Source organism: Anser cygnoides, chromosome 34 (genome assembly GCF_040182565.1).
Source record: "Anser cygnoides isolate HZ-2024a breed goose chromosome 34, Taihu_goose_T2T_genome, whole genome shotgun sequence".
Taxonomy (NCBI): Eukaryota; Metazoa; Chordata; class Aves; order Anseriformes; family Anatidae; genus Anser; species Anser cygnoides.
The window spans coordinates 225,434-248,947 of record NC_089906.1 but is presented as its reverse complement, the minus strand read 5'-3'; the positions used below and the strand labels follow the sequence as shown (position 1 = coordinate 248,947).

At 57.4% G+C, this 23,514-nt stretch overlaps 1 protein-coding gene across 7 annotated transcripts in view; it reads left to right on the top strand.

Moving 5' to 3' along the window:
* The window catches only part of BRD4 (bromodomain containing 4), a 62,313-nt gene that overhangs the window by 35,553 nt on the left and 3,246 nt on the right, over nt 1-23,514 (top strand). For 5 of the 7 annotated variants that reach the window (XM_066986516.1, XM_066986512.1, XM_066986515.1 and 2 more), the window contains 11 exons: nt 1,499-1,627; nt 7,204-7,413; nt 8,132-8,331; nt 9,354-9,655; nt 10,949-11,059; nt 18,494-18,546; nt 18,765-19,149; nt 20,372-20,917; nt 22,748-22,860; nt 23,055-23,214; nt 23,326-23,456. In XM_066986516.1, the coding sequence (XP_066842617.1) occupies nt 1,499-1,627; nt 7,204-7,413; nt 8,132-8,331; nt 9,354-9,655; nt 10,949-11,059; nt 18,494-18,546; nt 18,765-19,149; nt 20,372-20,917; nt 22,748-22,860; nt 23,055-23,214; nt 23,326-23,456 (2,340 nt within the window). The remainder of the gene's footprint in view (nt 1-1,498; nt 1,628-7,203; nt 7,414-8,131; nt 8,332-9,353; nt 9,656-10,948; nt 11,060-18,493; nt 18,547-18,764; nt 19,150-20,371; nt 20,918-22,747; nt 22,861-23,054; nt 23,215-23,325; nt 23,457-23,514) is intronic. The other 2 variants (XR_010827154.1, XM_066986514.1) reach the window with 2 other exon arrangements.

Genomic DNA, 23,514 nt, shown 5'->3' with positions numbered 1-23,514 from the left:
CCCGCAGCCTTCTCCTTACTGAGGTTGCGCCAGGTCTGCGCGGGGATTTCAGCTCTTCCTTCGCCGCTGCGCTCAAACCGTTTTGCTGAAGGGTGACTTAGGAGCACGTTTCTCTTCCCTTCTGTTCCATCGAAGGAGTTGCAGTGGCAAAAACCATTTTCAGCCTCGCGTTTGGGATCTTCCTGAGCCAGAGCTTGGGAACGCGTTATGAAATTCTTTGCTTTGGCTCAGTAATGCAAGCACGGTCCGGGCTGATAGGCACATACCGTGCTGCCCGCAGTAATTGCCACCTGGCTGCGTGAAATGAATTGCTGATGCTGGCTCCGGGCGCCGGTGGCCAGATGTTTCCCCTCTGCAAGCGCGCCATCGGCTTCGGCTTCCCTCTTGGCAAGCGCGGCAGAGCAGCGAGCGAGCCCTCGGGGCTGCGCTCTCCTCGTCTCCAGCGGACAAAAACCCGAGTCAATCAGCAGATGGTGCAGGCAAGTGTTGATAAATCAAGATCTTCACGCTCCTTGGCTTCGTACCTTGGCGCTCACGTCCCGTTCGGTGATACACAGAGGCTCGTTTCCAGCCGTGAAGCTTTGTAGCTCGGGCTGCTTGCCCTCTGATCGACAGCAGGCTGCAGGGCTGCCGTGCAGAACCCCCCAGCGCTGCAAACGGAGCGCTGGTGGTATCGCCGTGCGCCTGTCTGAGCTCACCCTTGGCAGACATCACCGAGACAGCTGCTCGGCTTTCTCCGTTTGCTTGTTTTCAAGTTCAGCCCCTCTTTCCCAGAGAGGGCGTGAGATCTGCACGGGGCTCGGGAAGCCTCCGCGCTCAGCTGGCGTCGCCCGGCGCTCCCGGCTGGATGCAGCACCATCGTCTCAAGCCTCTGCCAGGGGCGTTAGAGCAGATCTGGCTCCTCTTAGGTCAGGTGTCGGCATCCCACTCTGCGGAGGTCGGCTTTCTTCCAGGATAGGGAGGCTAGATGGCGAGCTTGGGAACCCCAAAAGCGGGCATGGCGATTGAATCCCGTCCCCGGTGTCTTAGCCTCGAACAAAGCTCCTTTTTCAGCTGACCCTTGAGCACAACCAGCTCTTCCTCCCAGGGAATCCATCTGAGCAGAGCTGGTTTTTGCGAAGAAATTGGGCCTTGGGGGTGTGCGTGGAGGTTCAGTGCCTGCAGGTCAGACAGAGCCAGGGTTCAGTGGGCGATCCTGGCTGCGAGCGCTGCTTCCCTGATACATCCAGCACCAGCAGTCGTTGTCATCTGAAGGGAGCCTGAAGAGCACGTTGCCCCCTCTTGAACACACCCTGAGTTATCCTTAAAGATGCCCACGGTCTGCTCCATTTTTTTTTGTCAACCTGGTGCGATTCTTCCTTATTTGTTCCAGTGCAGGGAGACGCTTGGGCTTCCAAAGCCTCCACGGGTGCCACGGTGCTGTGTTTGTTCACTTAATCGGATTATTGCATTTACACCCTTAATAGCTGAAAGTTCTTTTTAATCCCTTCCTTTCTAGTCTAAACTGGAGAACCGGGAATACAGAGATGCTCAGGAATTCGCAGCCGACGTGCGATTGATGTTCTCCAACTGCTACAAGTACAACCCTGCCGATCACGAGGTGGTGGCGATGGCACGGAAACTGCAGGTAAGAACCGCGCCGCACGGCCACCTTCAGTTCTCCGGGAGTGCCTGCGTCTTCCTTTCCTAATTGCTCCGGCACAAGTGGTGCATCATCTCCAAATAACAAAGAAATAACGTAAAATAACAAAAAGCATAAAGAAACGCCAGCATGGTAAGCAGATCTCGCTGTGGAAGCGATAGGAGCGGGCTGACTCAGCCCGATTTGTGTTTGCCTCATTGAACTATTTTGTTTCGTAGCATCTTTTCCTTGTCCTCTTATCTTTTTGGTAAAGGAGTGGGGAAAAAAAAGTAAGGCTCTGAAACGTCTCTTTCCTCCTCGAGAAACCTGTAGAGAAAATAGGGATCGTGCCCCCTTCTTGGTGCAGTCGTTGTAGTTACCTTCCTGATCATCCTTACAGTGAAGTTTTACACTCCACTTGCTCCTGCAACCTTTGTAATGAATGGTGTAGCTGAAAAAGAAGCCACGTACGTTGAGCGACGTTTTTGCTTGATGCAAGAACCGGTATTCCAAAAAAACCCCCAAAACATCTGGGTTCCCTTGTTTCACTTCAGTTCAGAAGCACGTCACTCCCGCGGGTCTGAGCGAGACCGAGCTCTCTTCGGGAGCCGTGCAAAAGCGGCTTCTCTTAGTAGTGGTTCTTCACCGAGAGCCCTCGGCCGCTCCTGCTTTGCACGTTTAACCCAAGCATTTTGGCAGCTCTCACTGAGAAACACTTGAGGATTCCCTGTCTCTCTGTTTTCAGGCAGGTCTTTCACTTAAATGCTGATTTCTCCCCCGTTTTTGCTTTCTGAGGGCTGTGGGTGCAGCTGTCGTTTCCTAAAACTTCGTGCCGTCTGTCTCTTGGTCCCTCCTGGATAACTTTAGCACATCAAACCCGACCCAAACTGGGCGGCAGGAGGCCTTCACGTGCGGTAACCTCCCAAAAGCCACGTGGAAACGCGTGCCGGTAGTGGAAGGAGGGGATGCAGGATGGGCTCAGCGGGGCTTGTTCACAGCACACGAGGTCCGGGCTGGACGGGACGAGAAGCGTGCAAGGACACCAGGGCTAAAGCTGCTGGGAAGAGGCTTTGTTCACGTGCTCGTCATCACCGTGGGGCTTGCTGGAAGGATTCAGCAGCAGCTTCAGCTTCTTTCTTAGGAAGATAACACAGCGTCATCAGAAAAAGCCCTGCGGAGATTTTTGCTGTTTACAGTTCTTGGCCATCCCTGCACAAGAAAAGCTGAACTCGAGCTGAATGGAGCGGAGGGACTATTTGAATGACAAGGCGTTGGGGTCTCGCTGTATGAAAGGAGGAAAAAAAAAACCACAGCGTGGCTTGCTTTTAACCTTCAGAAAGCAGGGATCTGATTTACATCAGAAAACGCCAGAGCTGGGAAAAACGCGAAGGACATGAGGTTCAGGGAGGGAAAAAAAAAGTAGAAACTGGATATTAATAGCTTTGGGCTGGGTCTGTAATGATTAAAGAGCAGTTTCTAGAGGAAGTAATAGGAGAAGAATGCTTCCAGATTGTTCCTGGCTCTGTGTAAACTCCTGTGTCCGGTGCCCAAGGCTAGCATCTAGATTTTAATGGGGATGTTCCCAAACCTTTCACGCTTCGCACTGGCGCAGCCTTTTCTCTCATCTTCATGGCACGGCGGCCGTCAGGAAATCCTGAAATCCCTAGAAATCCTTGGGAGTTGGTTGACCCCTGAGAGGTTTCATCAAGTTTAGGGTCGATATTTCCTCGTGATGCTTCTGTAAAATCAGCTCTGGGCTGGTTGAATTTGAGATAAACGTACACTGAGTTAAACATGTGTCTCGGCGCGCTTTTGATGTGAAATGCGTAGCGTTCAGCATCTGTTGGTGGTGTGGTTTTTTTTTTCCCCCCTCTGGATTCTGCGGTTGACAGAGGGCTGAAAAACACGATGCTCGCCCTCTGGCCACTCGTTCTCTTGTTTTGGTCCAGTGAAGTACTTCACAGCCACTTCAAGTGGCGTCCTAAAGCGTTTTGCTAGCGAGCAGCAGAAGGAACCGGCCGGATCTGATCTGAAATTCTGGTCACTGTCGTCGCAGGCTGCAGAGCTGTAAAGAGCTGCGCAGAAACTTGAGACTTTTCTTTCTCTCACCCCGTCCTATGGGGAAAGTCCTCAGCAGCCGACGCTGCCAGGTGATGCCCCGTGGAGGCAATAAAGGACACATTAAGCTCTTTGCAACCGGGATTTTATTCACCTGAGTCAGCCCCGCAGGCAGGCTCAGGAGCCCATCCCTGCCCGGAGCCACTCGGGAAACTCTTTTCCCAACACAAAGATGAAAATCTTGCTTTTTGAATGCAACGCCACGACCGCGTGTTGGTGGCAGACAGGGAAAGTGTCCCCGTGGCTGCTTTGTAAAGCTGATTTTTACGTTCCGCAGGTTGGAGCCGGTTACTTCAGCTCCTTGCATTCCCTCGGGGCTAATAACGTGTCTTTTCACCCTCCTTGTGTGGCCGTGCATAACGATCCCCCGAAAGCGCATTTCAAGAGGACTCCTGGCCGGCGTTTGTGGCTCTTGGAGCTCCCTGTCGCGATAGGGGTGGGTGCCAAAGCCCAGGCAGCCGGGCTAGCAGCTCTCCCTTCGCTTGCTCCCTGCTCAGAGAACTCATTTCGGGTGGGAAGGAGCCAAGCAGGCGAGCGAGGTTTCTGGAGCGCTGCTGGGGTTTGGAAACCAGGCTGAGGATGCAAGTCTGGGCACGGGTTGGTGAGTTACCATCAGCCGGGAGCGCCGGGCGTTGCTTAACAGATAGCCCTGGTTCTGCCCACTCGAGTTATTCACCTGTCCTTGCATCAGCCGTTGCATTAACCCTGTCCAAATCCCTCTGTTCCCGCTTTCTGGTTGGAAGCTGATTTTCTAGGAATTCCGGTGTTAACAGGGAGCTCGAGCTCCCTCGGGGTTGTGCCACTCGGGCGTGGAGCTGGGAATTGTGCATTAACCAGCCGGGGTGGCCAAAACAAATCCCTCTGCCTGCAGTCACAGCCCCGGGCACCGCCTTCGTCCTGGTTGATGTTTGTCCAAGCGAGGACAGGCCGGTGGCACCGGGGATTTGCATAGCAGTAAGAATCCCTGATCACAAAGATGTTAATTAGCCGGTTACCTGCTTCCTCGTTAGGGTTTTTTTCTTTTATCTGTTCCTGGTGAACGCAGATGGAGTGCTAGGGGGTTTTCCAAATGTTGAGGGCTTTTTCCTAACCCAGGTGCTTCTGAATCGATTGATTGTTTTTAACTTGGCTCAACTGGACTTCAAATCAACCTCCCTAAGTGTTAAGGCATAAAGATCTGGGAAGTTGTTATTCCTGACCCGAAAGAGTTTAGAAATTGTATGTAAGCAGTGTTTTAGCATTGGCTGCCGGCGGTAACGAAGCACCGGACTTTCTGGTTCATGGCGAGCAGTAATTAGTTTGTAAACACACATTAAGCGCGGTGACTCAGCGCCTTGAAGCACTGCAGCTTGTTGCAGGGGGAGCGAAGCGACAAGCACTCTTGCGTGCCTCTGTCGTGCTGCAAGCCCTCTGAAAGCTCTCCTTTTCCTCGACTGTGTGCTCCGGAGCGCTTTGTGCTTGCAGCGCAGCAAGGGAAGCAATTCCTTCCCCTTCCAGCCTTGCTGGTCCCGTGTGGGGGAGCACAGAAGCGAATTTGGCATTTCTGCCAGCAGATGGAAGCAGCGAAACAACATCTGCAGCTCCCGAAGCGTGCCCTGAACAGAGGCACGGGAGGTTCAGGACGGAGAAATGCCGCCCAGCAGCGCTCCACCTGCACAAAACGAAGGAGGAGGGGCGAACAAAGGAGCTCAGGGAAATGCTGAGCGAGTTTCGAGCACCACCAGGTCCTTAAATGAACAGCGAGGACGAGCCTGACCTGAAAGTCTCGGAAGCCTTGGGGCTGAAGAAGGTTGCTCCTCGTGTGCGAGCATCTCACGCGCCCAGGTGTGGGCCGCAGGGAGAGGGGATCCGGTTGTTGTCTGCGCTCGATGGAAAAACATCTCCTGTTCAAAGGTGTCACAGGTCCTCGGGAGTGCTTAAAGCTGCTTTGCAAGGCGAGGCGTTGGAGTTCCGTGCTTAAAGTCAGCTCGGTGTTCAAGCAGGGGCTTCAATGTCACCGGGCGTTTGACTTGCTAAGCGGTTTTAAATAAGTCACAGAAATCCGCATCGGTTTGCGTGCAGCTAACGTTTACGGACTGCAGGGGCGTAGAAGGAAGCCGTGGGCCTTGGGTGGCGGGTTCCTGCTCGGTGCCGCGCACCCAGGACAGGAGAATGTCGCCTCCTTTCCTTCCTACGTAAAAAAGGAAAAAAAAAAAAGAGTTCCCGAAGCTGCTTCGTTGGCTCCTCTGCTTCCCGGCTCAGCATCGCTCCCTGCAAAGCCCCGAGGCTCAGCTGGATCCCCTCCTGGAAGCTCCTCTCCTCCTTGGGGCCTCCAGAAGGAGCCTGGAGTGACCAGCTGAGCTCTTGCGGAGCTGCCTGGCTTCTAAACACGTAAAAGCAGGGGAGCTGAGCCCATTTTCAGGTCTCGCTTGCCCAAAACGTGGCGTTTTTTTTCTGCAAGTGCTTCTCCCATCGCGCGGCAGTTCAGGTGGTAACGTGCCCCCGTGGAGGGGCGCGCCCAGGGACAAAACCAGCTCTTTTTCAGTTGCTTTGGTGGCGTGGGCGTGTACAAAACAGTCGGATTGATGGGAAACAACTCAGGGATCACAACCTTGGCTGGAAGCGTGGCATCGAGATTAAAATCTAACGCAGGTGGCAATTGTTCCGGGAAACTCGACGAGAAAACAAGACCGGGAGCGGTGAGGGCGCGGGCAGGGATGGAGAGGACCCTGCTGCGGGGGGGAGCAGCCTGGCTCAGCTCACGGCTGCACCCGCGCCTGCTCCCTGCCTCCTGCTGTGGCCCCGGTCCCTAAGGGATCGCCGGTGGCTTCACCTCGAGTACCGGGAGCGAAACGGCGCGAGCACACACACAGCCTTTCGCTGGAACTGCCTCGATAAGAAACACAATCAGCCTTTCGCTCCTTATCTCGCCGGCTTGTCTTAGGTTTAAATTAAAGCGGATCTTAATCGGGCTTTAGAGAAAAACGACTTTCCCAGCCGTGGGGTAGCGGTGAAAATAACCCAGCTTCGTACTCGTCGGGATAAGGGGGAAGTGTTCGCACAAGCGTTTGATTTAATCGAGGTGGTTTTCGCCGCACGGCCATAGGAGAGCAGTTGTTGTAGGCAGCAGCAGTTGCGCTTAGGAAATCCAGCCTGTGTCTGGGCTGAAAAGGAGAGGGAGCGACTGGCGGTGCTGGAGCTGAGCTCGTCAGCGTTGCAGCTTTGAAAACGAACCTTGCCTTTCTTGCCGGGAAACTTTCCCCCCAAACCATCCTGGATGCAGTCAAAATTCCAACCAGACTCGAAGGGCAGACTTGGAGCGTTGAGGAAATGGTGCTGTCTGCAACAGGCGGGACTCTGTGTGTGTGTGTTTGTTGCTCGGGTAGAGACCGCAGGTATGTGGGGAACACCCTGGAGATGCTAACTGCCTTTGTAGCACGGTGCTCTGCCAAACCCTGCCTGATTTTTTTCCATGCTATTTTCAGGACGTCTTTGAGATGCGCTTCGCTAAGATGCCAGACGAACCAGAAGAACCTGTGATTCCAGCCTCTTCTCCCGTGGTGGTGCCACCTCCGACCAAGGTGGCTCCCCCTTCCTCTAGCGATAGCAGCAGCGATAGCTCCTCGGACAGCGACAGCTCGTCGGACGACTCCGAGGAAGAGCGAGCTCAGCGGTTAGCAGAGCTCCAGGAGCAGGTACCGTGTCCGTCCCGACGGATCGGGGGCGCCCCGGGGTGTCCTTCTTCACCTCGACCGCCTCAGGCGGCTTGTTTTATTTAGCTCGCAGCCTTGGGACCGCTGTCTGATAGCGAGTGTCGGCTGTAAAGTGCTCCACGAGCTGTAAAGGGCCGGTGGAGTACGGAGGAGTGGGTGCAGTCCAGAACGGTCCTCCCAGGGCTCTCGCAGCTGCACAAAATAGTCCCCAGCTGCAGGAGCTCGCTGCCTGCGGTCAGGTGCTGCCGTGTGAGCGGGCTGAACGCCTCCAGGGCTGCCCGAGCCCTCAGGAGGAGGATTTATCCGCTGTGGCCAGCTGACACTCTGCGGGGGAAGGCGGTGAGATAAAGAGCAGGCAGCTCCAGCGTGCGTCCTTCCAGTTCGTGACGTTGCTGGCACTGGGAAGTAAAAGCGTTGAGTGGTGCTGAGGAAGCGAGCAGCCCGCTTCTGCCCTAGCGGGGAGAAAAGCTGTGCCAGGCTCTATAAAAAGGTTGCCTCCTTCCTGTTGCGGAGGTCAAGACGCTTAAATATACAAAAATCAGCGCGCTGAAAAGCTGGAAAAGGTGACCTAGTTAGTAGTAAAAGATAAGAAAGCACGGGCGGTACTGAAAGATGGAGAAAAGAGAGGGAGAGGTGATTAATATGGAGAGAAGGAGGTGCTGGGCAAAAGTATCTTGATCTTTGTGTGTCTGCCTCTCAGCTTAAAGCAGTGCATGAACAGCTTGCAGCCCTGTCCCAGCCACAGCAAAACAAACCAAAGAAGAAGGAGAAAGACAAGAAGGAGAAGAAGAAGGAGAAGCACAAAAAGAAGGAAGAACTGGAAGACAGCAAGAAAAGTAAAGCCAAGGAACCGCCGCCCAAGAAGGCTAAGAAAAGTAACAGCAACAGCAGTACCTCCAGGTCAGCCCTGTTCCTGTTCCCTCACGTTTTGTTGCGCTGAGGAGCATGACACTCTTTTTTTCTTGTGATAATTAACTTTCTTACACACAGGATTCTTGAAAAGTAACTCCTATGCCTTTGGTGTAGGGCTGGCTCGCAGCAAGGCCCCTCGCCTTCGCGCTGGTGTGATCGGTTTGAGTCGCGGGCGTGAGCTCAGCAGCAGCACCTGCTCGTGCTGCTGTGGTTCGGTGTCTGCCTGCTGGGGCTGCTTTCAGCACGTTAAGTACAGGAGAGAAAACCCCGCAGAGTCGGGGCGCTGCATCTCAGCGCCCTGCGTTCTCTAGTTTTCCCTACCCCTTCCTTTTGTTGGGGCTGGAGGTTTTAAACGAAGAGGTAAGGTGCCAAGAGCCGAGTATCTGCTGCTGGAACGGGAAGGGGACGTTGTGCCTTGGTATTGAACCCCGAAAAGGAGGTGAAAGGGAGGAGTTTGGCGTATTTAGCTGTAACGAGATGAAATTAAGGAGTCGTTGCTTCTTGTGAACGTATTTCTTTACGGATGCTGGCTTTTGCTTCTGCCTGCGTGCAGCCTACAGGGAGATTGCGCTGCCCTAGTGGTGCTGCGGTGTCAGACTCCACACAGCAGAAGCCTTTCCAGCAGGGAAATGCGCAGCCTCAGTTAGGCTTCCGTCCGTCCGAGCGCAGATGTGAAGAATTAACCTCTGGAGCTGCTCATTTCTGTCTGAGTTGAGGGAAAGTTGGACGGGGAGCTCAGACTCGGATGTCCAACGGGTAGCAGGCTGAGCATCCCGCATCCAGCCTCGTGGCTGGGCTGGAAAATAAGAGGATGCCCTTTGGGATTGAAAGGAAACGTGCAGAGAGCTCCCTCCTGCACCTCGTGCCCGGTTCGTTCTCTGATGCCGCAGCGGTAGTTGTAAAATAAGAGCGACGTGGTTGTTACACGGTGTTAGAGCCAAGCAGCTGTTTTTTGAAACGTCTCTGTGTTTCGGTGTGCTCTGTAATAACATTTTATAATTATTCTTAAGTAGTAAGAAGGAGCCTGTGACGGTGAAGAACAGCAAGCCCCCCCCAGCCTACGAGTCTGAGGAGGAGGAGAAGTGTAAGCCAATGTCCTATGAGGAGAAGAGGCAGCTGAGCCTGGACATTAACAAACTCCCTGGTGAGAAACTGGGCCGAGTTGTCCATATCATCCAGTCGAGAGAACCCTCGCTTAAAAACTCCAATCCCGATGAGATTGAAATTGACTTTGAGACATTGAAACCCTCCACGTTACGGGAGCTGGAGAGATACGTGACCTCGTGTTTACGGAAGAAGAGGAAACCTCAAGGTACCTGTCAGCCTCAGAGCTGTTCCCCTCGTGTTCCGGCCGGGTGTTCCCAGCCGGGTGACGGATTTGCAGAGAGAGATGGGTGCACGCGTGCCGGTTTTTGGGCGGTTTATATCCTTGCTCAGTGAAAGAGGGGAGCTGTTACTTCTCTAGCCAAAGGAGCAGTGCCACCACAGCGTGGCTGTTAAATCCTGCTGCTGGACCTGAATCCAGCTGCTCAGACACGAGGCTGCTGATCCTCGGCCTCCCTCTAACGTAAATATTTTCTTCCAAATCCTACCGGTACGAAGCGTGCCACTTGCTGCCAGTTAGGTGGAAGGGCACCCGCCGTTTCAGCCCGAGGCAGGCTGTTTTTATACAAACCGCGGGTGCTCTTTGTGACGAGCAGCAGCCTTGCGGTGGGGCAGGGGAGCGGAGGCGGGTGGGGGGACCACGGCGTCCTGCAGGGCACGGGGCTCGCTCTGAGCTGCCTGCTCTTCGGGGCTGAGGCTCCCGACCTCGCCCCTCCTCTCTGCCAGCTTCTGGAGGCTTTTTATTCCACTTTTCACCGTCCCCGTTTATTCACGGCTGAGGAACTGATCAGCATTTTGGTTACTGAAACGAAATCTTGGGGGATTTGAAAGGAACCTCCTAGTTGCCCGTGGGCAAGGGGGGGCTGATCACAGCGTGCTATAAAGCAGAGTGGAAAACAAACCTACCCAAACCTCGGGAGGTTGCTTTATGCTCCCGTACCCGATTAAAACATTTAGATAGTTCTGTTTCGGTTTAGCAGGTCGTAAAGAGGTACAGCAGGGCCCGAGGGCTCTTCAGCTGTAGCGACCCGTTTTTATTGGGGCTTAAGCTATTAAAACAGGCGGCTGCCTACTTCCCGCTGCCTCAGCCACCTGCCTGGCTGCCTACCTGGGCCAGGAAGGTGCTGCAGCTAAAAAAAAAAGTGAATTTTCAGCAGCGAGAACCCGCTGCTGCTGGGCACAGCGAGCTCGGGGTGGCCGCGAGCTGCGGAGAGGAGCCCGGGTTCGGCAGCAGCCCTGGCCTGACACGGTGGGAGGGGAAACCCCCATCATTTTCCGCCCCTTAGGGAATCGCCCCCTGTAAGACCTCCGAGGGCCTGCTGCAGCCCAGCTCGGGCAAGTCAGCGGTGGGGATAAGCGCAGCAAAATCGAGGGGGGTTTGCCACGCGGCCCCCCGGGGGTCTCGCTGTTAGCAGCAGTCAGGGAGGAGCACGCAGCAGGAGGCAGGGTGCCGGGGGGCTGCTTCTCCTTCTGACGCTCTTGTACTGTTGTCTTGTTGCAGCAGAAAAAGTGGATGTAATTGCTGGTTCCTCTAAAATGAAGGGGTTCTCGTCCTCAGAGTCTGAGAGCACCAGCGAGTCGAGCTCCTCCGACAGTGAAGATTCAGAAACAGGTTAGATGCAGCTTATTTAAAGACTCAGTCCTATACCTGTTTTCTGTATAAATAAATATGTTTTCATTACCGGCTTGGTCTTTAATTTTTTGTCTTTGTAATCAAACCAATGTACCCAGCGGAGATGCTGCATGTTGCCCGTCTCGGGCCCTCCGTGTACAACTTGGCAGTAGCGCTGTTGTCTCTGGCAGTTCTCGAGCGCTACGAGATATTTTCATAAGCTTTCCTTTCTCGAGTTGGATGTGGGCGCAGGAGCCAAACTGCGGCGTGTGCCAAGGTAGCTCTTTGTCTGGCTGATGACCTAGATCTGTATTTTTAGAAAGCCGCTCTATTGTCCTCACGGGAGGCACGAGGCGTTCTCACCAGGAACGCTTGTGCAACAGAGCGGTGTGGTGGAGAAAGACTTGGGAAACGTGCGTTATTTGTGCGTAAGAGCCTTTTTTACGGCGTCGGGCAGGTCTGTGTAGAAAAAGTAGGGTGAAAACTTCCCAGGGCAGCGTCTGCTCTGCGTAGCTCCGTGCTTCTGCCTTGGTGCGACCTCAGCCTTTTGTCATTTGGGCTTGGATGAGGCTGCCCTCACCCTCTCGCGACGCGTTGCTCTGTCCTCTAACATCACGTGCTGGCGTTCCCTGCTTGCTTTTACGTCAGCAAAGCCGTGCGGTCGACTAAAGCTCTTTCCCCCGCTAGCTGCTAACCCGGCTTGGCCTCCAGAGGTGACCCCGGGCTCTTCCCAGCACGCAGGTCAGCAGAAGGGCTTCTGCACGAGGCAGGAGGCGTCCTTCCTCCTCTTTCAGAGCGGGGCTGGCTCCGTGGCACAAACGCCACCAGGACCGGGCAGAAATCCGCTGGCGATCCTGCCGGCCTCCGGCCTCGCGTCCTTTTGGTAGGAGGAGAAAAGAAACGCACGGGCTGGGGGCTCGCAGCTCTGCAGCTCCGAAACCAGCAGGGCCTGAGAGCTGTCGGAAGGCTCCTCTCCGTCTTCCTTTCTCCTCCAAAAACGCAGCAGCTGGGGTTGATTGGACTTGCAGTGGAGCCAAGCTGGCACCAGTTCCCGTAAATGCTTCAGTTTTTAAGGATGTGTGCGTCTGGGGTAATGCCGGAGTGCGCTGTCTTTTAACGTGACACGCGGAGGTTGCGTGCTGTTGCCTACTTCCACGTATTTTCAGTAGGATCTGCGTGGGGTTTTTTTTTTGAGGAACTTGAGAGGTTTTGTTGTGTTGAAATAACTCGTAGGTGGCGATCGGAAGGTTAAATCTGTCGGTGACAAATGCCAAGAGGGGAAGGGGGACCCATGCTCCTTGGCCAAGCAGTGACACAAACCGGCCGTGTTTGTGCTCGTAGACAACACTCGGGCCGCTTATTTCCATTTATCTCCTCCTGCCTGCAGCTCTGCGTGGCTTTGCCAGGGGCTCGGAGCCCCCCTGGTCGTGTTGGGCACCCCGAGGGCTCGCCGCGCCGTGCGGCCGCCTGGCCGAGCGCCATTCTGCTTGTCCGCGGTCCCAGGTGGGACGAGAGCTCTGTCGGGGCCGTGTTTTGCTGCGAGCAGGCACTGGAAGGGACGGGCAGAGCTCTGAACGAAGCGATTTTAATAACTCCTAGGGTGCAGAGGGCTCGTGATGGAATAGACCGAAGCAGAAGCGAGCGCTTTTCTCCCCGGGGGTGGCACCTCCACGCGTCCCCCCCAGGGACGCCGCTCGCCGTCTCGGGTCCCAGAGCCGCAGCGTGGTTGGGGTCGGAAGGGGACCTTAAAAACCATCGGGTTCCAGCCCCCCGGTGGGCAGGGACACCTCCCACTAGACCCAAAGTTTCATCAGGGGCCGACCCCACCTGAGGCCGGGGTGTGCCGGTCCCGTTTCCAAACGAAACGCGGGACGAAAAAACGGCCCGCGGAGGCGAATCTGACGAGGGCAATGTGGTGCTGGTTGGAAATTCTTCTCTGCCAAAGAGGCGGCGCTGGACCGCGCACCAAAACGGTGCCCAGCCCTCCCCGCTAATGGAATTAGGTGGGGATAATTGGGAGCTGCGCTTGTGTAACAGCGTCAAAGCCTCCCACGGCCCCAAATCCGCTCCAGCTGACAAAACCGGCCCCTGATGAAACTGAAAATGCTCTTTTTTCTCCCAAACCGTGCCTGGCGACGGGGCTATAGATGCAGAGAGGGAGGAAACAATTTGCAGATAGAAGCCCAGACCTTTGGATTTAGAAGAGAACCGCATCAATGATGCGATGTGGCAAACAGATGATTAAACTCCTTTTTTTTTTCTTTTTTTAATAATTTACAGCCATCGGGGCTTTGGTTTTCCTAAAAAAGCCAAGCCTCCCCCCCCCCCCCGATCGAACACCACGAGCTGCCGAAAGCCCTCGCTGGCAGCGTGGCCAGGTGCCTGCAGAGCCGCTTCGTTCCCTCTAAATTATCGGGGCCCTGTTTAATTGCTGGGGGGGGGGCGCACGTTTCCGATGCCGTGCGTGACCGCGCTTTCGGTGACACGGCAGCCCTGTCCTTGTCCCCGGTCCCTGCGGACCTTGGAGCAGGATGAGGCCGTTCCTTTTTGCTGTTGTTAAATATTCCTGTATTTGCCGGGGAGGTGGAGAATTGGGTTTGCCACTTTGGTAGGCTTCCGAAGTTTGCTCTGCGATTTGAGTTGGGGTCAGGCATCTCACGAGCTTTCTCTGTGTCTTTTTTCTCTGGCCGCTTGGTTTGGCTGCTGAGCTGCTGCGCGGTGGGATCACGCCTTGGGTTTTGCGCAGTAGACGTTGGGGGTGTTAAAACCCGACACGTGCTGGTGCACGACTTCTGTTTTACCTCAGTTTGCTCCTGCTTTGGTTCAGCGCTTTGAGGAAAAAAAGCCGGGCAGGCCGTGCTCACGGGTGCAAGCAAAACCAGATGCCGTAAAGCCGTCAACGAGAATTAACTGCAATTAACTGCGAGCGCTGTTGACTTGCTTTGAAGCTGCACGCAGCTTTGCTGTCGGGCAGCGCTCTCCCACGAGCTGCCTCTTGCTTTTTGCAGCCCAGAGCTCGTAAGACGAGGATCCTTTTTCCTGGATCCTTTTCCGTGGATCCTTTTTCCTGGGTCCTTTTTTTGTGGATCCTTTTTCCTGGGTCCTTTTTCTCCTGCTCACTTCGGAGCGATGTCTCCAGCCCTCGGTTCAGTTGCCAGCAGAGCGTGTTGTGTTTATTTAAGTCGGGAGCGTTGTTCTCCTCCTCTAAACCCGCAGGTACGGCGATACTCTGAAAGCAGGAGGCTTCAAAGGGGGGGGGGGGGAAAAATAAATACGGGCTTTGTCGTGTAGGAGACGAGACCGAGCAGCCTTTGCCTTAAGCCCTGCGAAACCAGCGGTGCAGAACGAGAGGGTTATTCCAGTCTAACTCGTCGTAATTAGCGCCCAGGTGCATGCAAACGACCCCGAGCTTTTGGGGAAAACAGCCGTGGCTTTTACACTTCTCGGGTAGCAGCAACGGCCTCTTGGGTTTCGTGCTTGTGGATTTTGTTGTTTGTTTTTTGTTTTTTTTTTTTCCCCAAAATCCCCCTGTTTTAGCGAGTTGTGAACGAGATCCAAGCGCGTAGGTGCGTAAAGGCTTTGCTTAAGGCGCAGGTGCAATGGCAGCGGTGTCAAGCCCAGGGCTGGTGCGGGCAGTTTGTTATTAAGGATTCAAAAACCGGGCTGCGAAATGGGAGAAAAGCCGTTTTGGGGCTTTCTGCAAGCCCGCGCTTGGAGCTGTTTCTGCCCTTGGGAAGAGAGGAGCTAATGTGAGGCGGCGCGACGAGGCGTAGCGACATCCCGCCGCCGCCAGTGGCTCGGGTTTTGTCGTCGCGAAGCCGGTCCTGGTGTCCTCCGCGATGCTCTCCTGCTTGCTCAGGGCAACTTTTATTGTCTCGAGCGAGTTTTTATTTAACCCCGGATCCATTCTGCGGCCTCGAGAGAGGGCTGGCGCTGCCACGGCCGAACCGTTGGTTGTTCGAAGCGGGTTTTTGGGAAGGATTTGCTCCTTTCCGCCCCCTTTCCTGGGCCGTTTCTGGGCTCGGTGCAGCCGGGTGCCGCTCGTTTCGGCACCACGAGCCCTTTCCACGCTTCCATCGCGATGGTTTTGCCTGGATGGCAGAGGGCAGAGAGCTTCGGGCGCGTTTTAGCCTCGTTTGCTGATCCCGCAGCTCCTGCTCTCCCCCAGAACCCCAAATCCCCCTGCTTTTCCCATAGATGATTCCTGCCTTTTTTAGGAGCTCACGGGCTTTGCTGCGGCTGGGAGGCTGGAAAGGGGAAACCCAGGCTCAGGTTTTCACCTTAGGTGCTAAAAAACCACCCAGACCCGACCCCAGGACCCCTCGGTGGGGCCGCAGACGGCTCCGCGGTCCCAAAACCTCTTTGAGTCAGCTTTTCTACCCAGGGGCAGCTCTGTCGCTGAGCAATAGCCTGTTCCCAAGTCGTTTCTCGTGCCGTTTTCCTGAAATTCGGGTCTCTTTTAGCCACTTGTTAAAATGTTCTCCCCGGCCGAGCCGTTTGTTCTGCCGCGTGTTATTTCCCTGCGAGGCGCAGGGGGGGTGGGATCGCGCTCTCTTTGATTGGAATGTATAACTGCATGTTTCTTCAGCAAACTTGTAACTCTAGCTCTCTCCGATTGCACCAGTGTGAACTGTTTGAAAGTTGGAATGGATTTGACCAAGAATGGACTGTTTTCGTACCGTTTTTATTCAGATTTCTTCCAGTTAGTGTTTTACCTGCTACAAAGAATTACTTTATACAAATCTGTTTATTTTTATATCTTGTCTGCATGCTTTTGGATTATAACAGCCATGTAACCACAACCTCCTTCCAAAAAGAAAAGAAAAAAAAAATTGTATAGTTTTTTTTTTTTTGTTCGTTTCGTTCTGTTTTTAAATAATAAAATAAATAAAGTGTTTGGCTTGCTCCAGAAAAATGCACCTTTTGTATAATCCTGGAATCGTAGTTTTTAACTATTTTACGTGGAGATGGAAGTCTTGCCGCTAGGGAAGCGTACGTTAGGGATTTGCTATTCGGGACAGATGTGGGTGGGAGCAGGAGCCAAGAATTTAGGGAAGAAACCCTAAAGAGGGGAAGGTGCCGGAGAGCCTCCAGGGAAGGCGTGCGCCCGCGGGAGCCGCTTGGGTGCTGAGCAGCTCAGCACCATCCTCCTGCTCTGCCAAACGCGCTGAAATGACATCATGGAAACTGCATTCCTGTGTTTTTCGGTGCTTTCACCCACGCACAGAAAGCAGAGTGGCAGGCCCGCCGATGTTCTTTTTCCTTCCAGCTCCCAGCTGCTTGGACAGGGCTCGTTTTGGGCACAAACCCCTTTTTTTTTGTTTTTTTTTTGTTTTTTTTTCCCCTGGGGAGGCCCCCGCAGCCTCGCCGCCGGTTGCCCACCAGTTGCCATCGCGCCAAGCCAGTGGAGGATGCTCAGTTGCCCATCCTCAGCCAGGGCTCGGATCTTCTTGCACCTCTGCAATCGGCTGTCGTGCCGGAGAACGCTTCCATCGCATCGCGGCGTGCTCCCAATGCCGAGCGGGACCGGCGCCGCTTCCCAGCCTGGATGGTCGCCTGCGGTACCGAGCGTACGCCGGGGACGCCGTGCGCCCTGCCTGCACCGAACCTCAGCCAGGACGGTGGGGAAATACGCGAGCATCTCCCTAAAGAAGCGATGAGAAAAGGTGCCGGCTCCTCAGCGCTGGATCCCCGTCCGTTCTCGCCGCGGTTGCTCGCTCCGACCCCACCGCTGGCCCTCGGGGTTTTCCCCTTCCTCATCTTTCGGCCTCAAAGCCGCGCGGGTTGGCGTCTCCAACCCGGATCAGAGAGAGGCGCTCTGCCACGATGCTCGCGGGGCTTTTTTCAGCCCCGGCCCATCTCCTTCGAGGACACATCTTAGTTCCAGGCCACCCAACGCTTTTCTCTTCTCTTCCCCGCTACCCGCAGTCTGCAGTGAACCTCCTCCGAGTTTCAAGTCCTTTCCCTTCCCATGAGCGCTTTTACCCCAAATAAGGCGGAAGCAGGGCTCCTTGCAACCCCCCCATATCACTGCTCGCTGTGGGGCTGGGAGGCTTTTGGCCACACGGCCCCGTGGCCGCGCAGCCCTGGGTAAGTGGAGCATCCACAGAAGTCACCCGTTTCTCAGCCCGTCTTGCTTTTCCCTGCATCCACAGCCACCTTGCCCTTTGACCAGCTTCCACCCACGAACTCATCCCTGTATTTTTGCCCTGGGAAGGCGAAATCTCCCGGAGCTGGGCTGCAGGAGCTGGAAACGGCCACCGTGCCCCCTCTTCCACTGGATCTGCGAGCGTGGAGATTTCCAAAGGGGCTCTGCCACCTTCGTGCACCCACATCAAACAATTCTTGCCTTCCAAAGGACTCTTTGCAGGCACGTTGTCTGCAGCAGGGGCTGGACACTTCTGCTGTGGTTGGTGCCCTGAGCTGAGATTTTCCTTTTCTTTCCAAATTGACATTTCTTTTTGCTTCGGCCTCGTCATCTGCAAAATCAGAGCACGTTCCCTTTGCTTTTGGGTGTTCGATGATGCCCAGATCTTTGTGTCCTCATCAAAACGTCTTCCACTGTGCCTCAACCCAGGAGAGGAAGAGGAGGCGAGCCTAAAAAATCAGCCAAAAAAACAGGCAAGGCTGATTTTGCCAGGGTTGTCTCAAGCCACCTTTGGAAACGGCGTTGGGGTCGAAATTGCCTCCCGTGCCAAGCACGGCTGAAATAACGCCACATAAGGCCAAAGGAGTCGAGCGCTGTCGGGCTGGAATTTGCCGCCGAGGAATTTTTGGCTGGATAACCCGATATCGGACAAATGTATTTCTGTTGCTTCGCCGTTTCTTGGCGGGGACTTGCAGAGGAAATCCTGGGAAAGGGTGGTTGTGTACACGAACTTAGGCCAGTTGTTGCGATGATCGTGCTTTAAAAATATCTCCGGCTCTCCGCGCAGCACAGGGAGGAGGCGTGAGAGATCACCCTTTGTCCGCTCACACAGCCAGACCCAAATCCTCTGGGTTAGGAGGCAGGGTCGCTGTTTGCCTAGCTCCATTTCTTTTTTTTTTTTTATCTCCTTGTGGTTCCAGCGTCTCTCTCCTTATCTCTGCCTCAGAGCGAGGCGGCATTCCTGGAATAGCTGAGTCTGGTCAAGCACAGCTCCGTTGCTCTCGTGCGCTGCTTTGCCAAAACCCGAGCAGCAGAGGTGCTGCTGGAGGGAGGCTCCCATCTCATTGCGTTCGCGTGCGGGGCCCGCAGCACGATGCTGAAAACCCCGATCCTCCCCGGTCCCAGGTGGGGAGCTCAGGAAAAGCCAGCTCAGGGGATTAAGTGGGTTTGAGTGGGTCATAGCAAACCGCTGCCGCGGGTTGGCCGCTCTGTTTCTTTCACCGTGGATGCGCGGAGCAGCACAGTCCGGGTACTAACATTTGCTCTGTCCCCTCTTCTCTTTGCAGAAATGGCACCAAAATTGAAGAAGAAAGGGCATTCTGGGCGAGAGCAAAAAAAGGTAGGACCCAGAGTATCCTCCCCGTCCCACTGGGTTGGGATCGAGTCCCCAGGGAGCTGTGGGGCCACGGGGTGTCCTGCCAAGCTGGCTCAAAGACTCCAGCCCTCCAGCACGAGAGGCTTTTGCTTTGCTTGGAAGCCGTCCCGCGGCCAGCCGAGTCACGGCCGTGGGGTCCAATCCAGCAAGGCATTTTTGGGTAACGAGCGTTTGTTCCATAGCATCACCATCACCACCATCCACCGGTGCAGCAGCAGCAGCAGCAGCCGCCGCAGCAGCCCCCACCGCCGCCGCAGCAGCAGCCCCCGCCACCGCCACCGCCGCAGCCGCTGCCACCGCAGCAGCTACAGCCACAGCAGCCGCCGCCGCCGCCGCCCGTCCCTCCGCAAGCGCCGCCACCGATGAAGTCCTCCCCCCCACCTTTCGTACCCGCGCAAGTCCCCGTCATGGAGCACCCACTCCCAGGGAACATGTTCGACACTATGCCACATTTCACTCAACCCATCATGCATCTTCCCCAGCCGGAGATGCCACCCCATCTTCCCCAGCCACCTGAGCACAGCACTCCTCCCCACCTGAACCAACATGCGGTGGTCTCTCCTCCAGGTGAGCGTGGTGTGGGTGCTAGGGACCCTGCTTGAGTGCTAGGTACGCTACGTCGGGTGCTAGGTACCCTGCGTTGGATGCTAGGTACCCCGCGTTGGGTGCTAGGTACCCTACGTTGGGTGCTAGGTACTCTATGTTGGGTGCTAGGTACCCCCTTTTGGGTGCTAGGTACTCTATGTTGGGTGCTAGGTACCCCCTTTTGGGTGCTAGATACCCCCTTTTGGGTGCTAGGTATCCCCTGTTGGGTGCTAGGTACCCCACGTTGGGTGCTAGGTACCCTATGTTGGGTGCTAGGTACCCCATGTTGGGTGCTAGGTACCCCACGTTGGGTGCTGGGTACCCTACCTTGGGTGCTTGGTACCCCGCGTTGGGTGCTAGGTACCCAGCGTTGGGTGCTAGGTACCCCATGTTGGGTGCCAGCCACCTTGCACTGAGCAGCTTTTGTTGGGTGTTGGGCACCCTTTGTTTGGTGGTGGACACTCTGCATGGGGTGCTGGACACCCTGTGTTGGGTGCTGGTCACCTTGTTGGGTGCTGGCCAACTTGTGTTGAGGGCTGGCCACTCTACATTAGGTGCTAGACACCCTGCGTTGGGTGCTGGCACCTTGTACTGGGTGCCGGGTACCTTTTTAGGTGCTGGACACTCCATGTTGGGTGCTGGACACCCTGTGTTGAGTGCTAAGCACCCTGTGTTGGGTGCTGGCATCTTGTACTGGGTGCCAGGTACCTTGTTGGGTGCTGGACAGCCTGTGTTAGGTGCTGGACACGCTGTGTTGGGTGCCGGACACCCCGTGCTGAGTGCTAGACACCCCATGTTGGGTTCTGGCACCTTGTACTGGGTTCCGGGGACCTTTTTAGGTGCCGGACATTCCATGTTGGGTGCTGGACACCCTGTGTTGAGTGCTAAGCACCCTGTGTTGGGTGCTGGCATCTTGTACTGGGTGCTGGGCACTTTATTGGGTGCTGGACACCCCGTGTTGAGTGCTAGACACCCCATGTTGGGTGCTGGCACCTTGTACTGGGTGCTGGGTGCCTTGTTGGGTGCTGGACACCCCGTGTTGGGTGCTGGACACCCCACGCTGGCCGCTAGAGCCACGAACCCGGGGCGGGAGGGAGAGGAGGGAGCGAGGAAGCGGCCTTGGCTCGCTCCCGGAGGGCGGGCGGGGAGGAGGCCGCCCGCGTCCACGCAGGCGGTGCCACCGTCTCGTCCCCTCTCTCCCCAGCTTTGCACAACGCTCTGCCTCAGCAGCCCTCGAGACCCAGCAACCGCGCCGCCGCGCTGCCCCCGAAGCCTTCGCGCCCGCCGGCCGTCTCGCCAGCCATCAGCCAGCAGCCTCTGCTCCCGCAGCCGCCTCTGCCCCAGCCTCCCCAGGTCCTGCTGGAGGACGAGGAGCCGCCCCCGCCTCACCACAGCCTGCCTCTGAGCACCAGCCAGATGCAGCTCTACCTTCAACAGCTGCAGAAAGTGCAGCCGCAGACTCCTCTTCTCCCTTCAGTGAAGGTCCAGTCGCAGCCCCAGCCTCCCCTGCAGCCTCCGGCGCACCCCGCGGTGCAGCAGCTGCAGCACCAGCCCCAGCAGAGGCCCATGCACATGCAGCCCATGTCCTTCCCTTCCCACATCCCCCAACCGCAGCCGCCTCCGCAGCAGCACCCGCCCCCGCAGCCGCCGCCGCCGCCGCCGCCGCAGCCGCCGCAGCCGGCGAAACCTCAGCAAGTCATCCAGCACCACCCCTCGCCGCGGCACCACAAGCCCGACCCCTACTCGACCGGTGAGCGGGACTCGCGGCCGCCCCTGGAGAGCCTCGAACCCCGCTGGGGTCGCGCTCGGCGACGCCGGGCTGTGGGGTGGCGGCCGGCGCCCCGCGTCCTCCGAGCCCGAGCGGCGCCCGGCGGTCCAAGACGGCGCTGGGCTCGGGGGGAGTCGCCACGGTCCGGCCCCGAGCCTGACAAACCCCTCGCCGAGGCAGGATCCCGGATTTGGGGTCTTGGGCACTGCCGTTGCCGAACGGGCCGAGCGCTGGATGCGGCCGGCACCGTTTCGTCGCGCGCCGGCGCCGGCCGCTCCGCGGTTGTAGAGCTCTCAGGGTCGCGCGTCCCCTTCGGGCGCCGTTTTCCGAGCGCTCCCAGGGAGGAGCGGAGGCTTGGCCTCGCCAGCGGGGCCTCCGGGAGCGCAGCCGCTGAGCTGCCGAGGCGAGGAGGAGGAAGGATTTGGGGGAAAGCCGAGGACGGGCCGTGTTGTTGCTGGCGATCAGCGCTTGGCCACACACCGCCGGGCGTTCCGTGGCCCCCCCGGCCCTGTTGCTGATCCTTTTCCCGGCTTGGTCCCCCCGTGGCCTTTCCCAGCACGGAAAGCACTCGGCTGAGCGCTGCTGGGAGCGGGCAAGCTCCTTTGGCCACATCCCACCTCGGAGACCGTGCTAAGCCCGAGGTCTCCGTCCCGTTCTTCCCCAAAAACAGAAAATCGGCTCCTCCCTGCTCCCGCTCAAAGCGTCCTGCGGGGGTTGTCCGTGTTGTCACGGAGGACAGGGACCGTGTGCGCGACCTGTGCGACATCCACGTGGTGTGACGCGTCCCACGCGTGGCCACGGCCCGGTTTTTGGGCACCCCGGCTCCGTGGGGACACGGCCAGGGGACGCGGAGCGGCTCCGGCTCTCCAGGCTCGCGGTCGTGGCGTCGAGCTGCTCGTCGGTCCGGGTTTGGGGACCGCGGAGCCGCGGTTCCCTGCGCTTGGCGCACAGTTTGGTGGCCACGCTGCGTGTCGCGCCGTGGCCTTTCCCCCTGCGCATCCTTTGGCTCAAAACGCGCCCCCCCCCCCCCGGCACGGGCACACGCTCCTGCTAAAGACCCCAAAAAGCCACCCACGAGGGCTCAGCGGGGCCGAGGTTCTCTCCCGGCCTCCCGCAGCCTCGCACGGAGGCGGATTGAGGGGGGGGAAGCGTTGGAGCCTTGCGCAAGGCTCCGCTCTCCCCAGTGGAGGCCGGACGAGGCTTGGAGCTGGCGAGGCCTCCGGAAAGCCTCCAGCGAGCGGCCTCGGTGGCGGCGGCTCCTTCTTTTCGCTGAGCTGTTGCCAAAAAGGCAAGCTTTCACACGAAACAAGAGGCGGAGCCGCCCGGGGCAGGTTCCCCAAAGCTTTCAGAAGCGTTTCCCAGGGTCGTATCCCAAGGGGAGCGCTCGCCTCCTGCTCCCTTCACCGGGGACGGGGGCACCCAAGGGCGCTGCCCTCCACAAAAGCACCCCCTTGCCACCCACTTTCCGCATCGGCGCCGTCTGATTTCGGGCTCGCCGACCCTTCCTCCTGGAGCTGGCGGGTGCCTCGGCCTTGCCCCTCCGCCGCCGGGCGCAAGGGGGGGGCAGGAAAAAGCATCTGTGCGGATTCTCAGCGCCGCTTCTGCCAGCGGGTGACACCCCGGTGTCCTCGGGGCGGCTCGCGGTCCCCCCGCGGTGGCCCGGCCTCGGTCGGTCGGACGCGTCGGGGTCGCCCGTGACGGGTCGCGGCGCCGGGGCCGTCGGGGCGAGGCGCGCTCGGGGCCGGGGGGGGGGTGATGTTTGGCGAAAGGAGCGTTGCTGCCGGCTAACCGAGTGGTGCTGCACTGTTCCAGGTCACTTGAGGGAAGCCCCTTCCCCTCTCATGATGCATTCCCCACAGATGCCGCCGTTCCAGGGCTTGGTCCACCAGTCGCCACCTCAGCAAAATATCCAGCCAAAAAAACAGGTAAAGGGAAGGCAGAGCCCGCACCTGGGGGCGCAGCCGGGAGCCGTCGCCTTTTTCTCCCCCCCCTCCCCCACCCAGGGCGGATTGCTGGAGAGAGCAAGGAGGTTTGCTTCCCGGGGGACGGGCGAGGGGGCTGGCGAAGGGGTAGGGGCCGTTGGTCGGTGCCTGACCCTCGCCATCTGCTAACGTGGCAGGAGATGAGAGCCGCCTCCGTCGTGCAGTCGCAGCCGATGGTGGTGAAGGAGGAGAAGATGCATTCGCCGGTCATCCGAAACGAAACCTTCAGCCCCCCGCTGCGGCAGGACCCTCCGAAACACCCGGAGAGCATCAAGCCCCCCGCGCACATCCCGCAAAGTGAGTCCGAGCGCCCCGGCGGGTCGGCAGGCGAGCTCCCCGGGAAATCCGCCACGGGCCGGCCCCTGGGACCCGCGGCGCAGCCGCTCACGGTGACGCTCGTCGTTGCAGGAACGGAGATGAAGCCCATGGAGGGCGGGCGGCCCGTAATTAGACCCCCCGAGCAGAACGCGCCGCCGCCGGGAGTGCAGGACAAAGACAGACAGAAGCAGGAACCAAAAACGCCCGTTGCCCCTAAAAAGGTACGGCTGAGCTCAGCACGCTTTCGGGGGGGGTGGGGGGTTTACGTTCCTTTGCCTC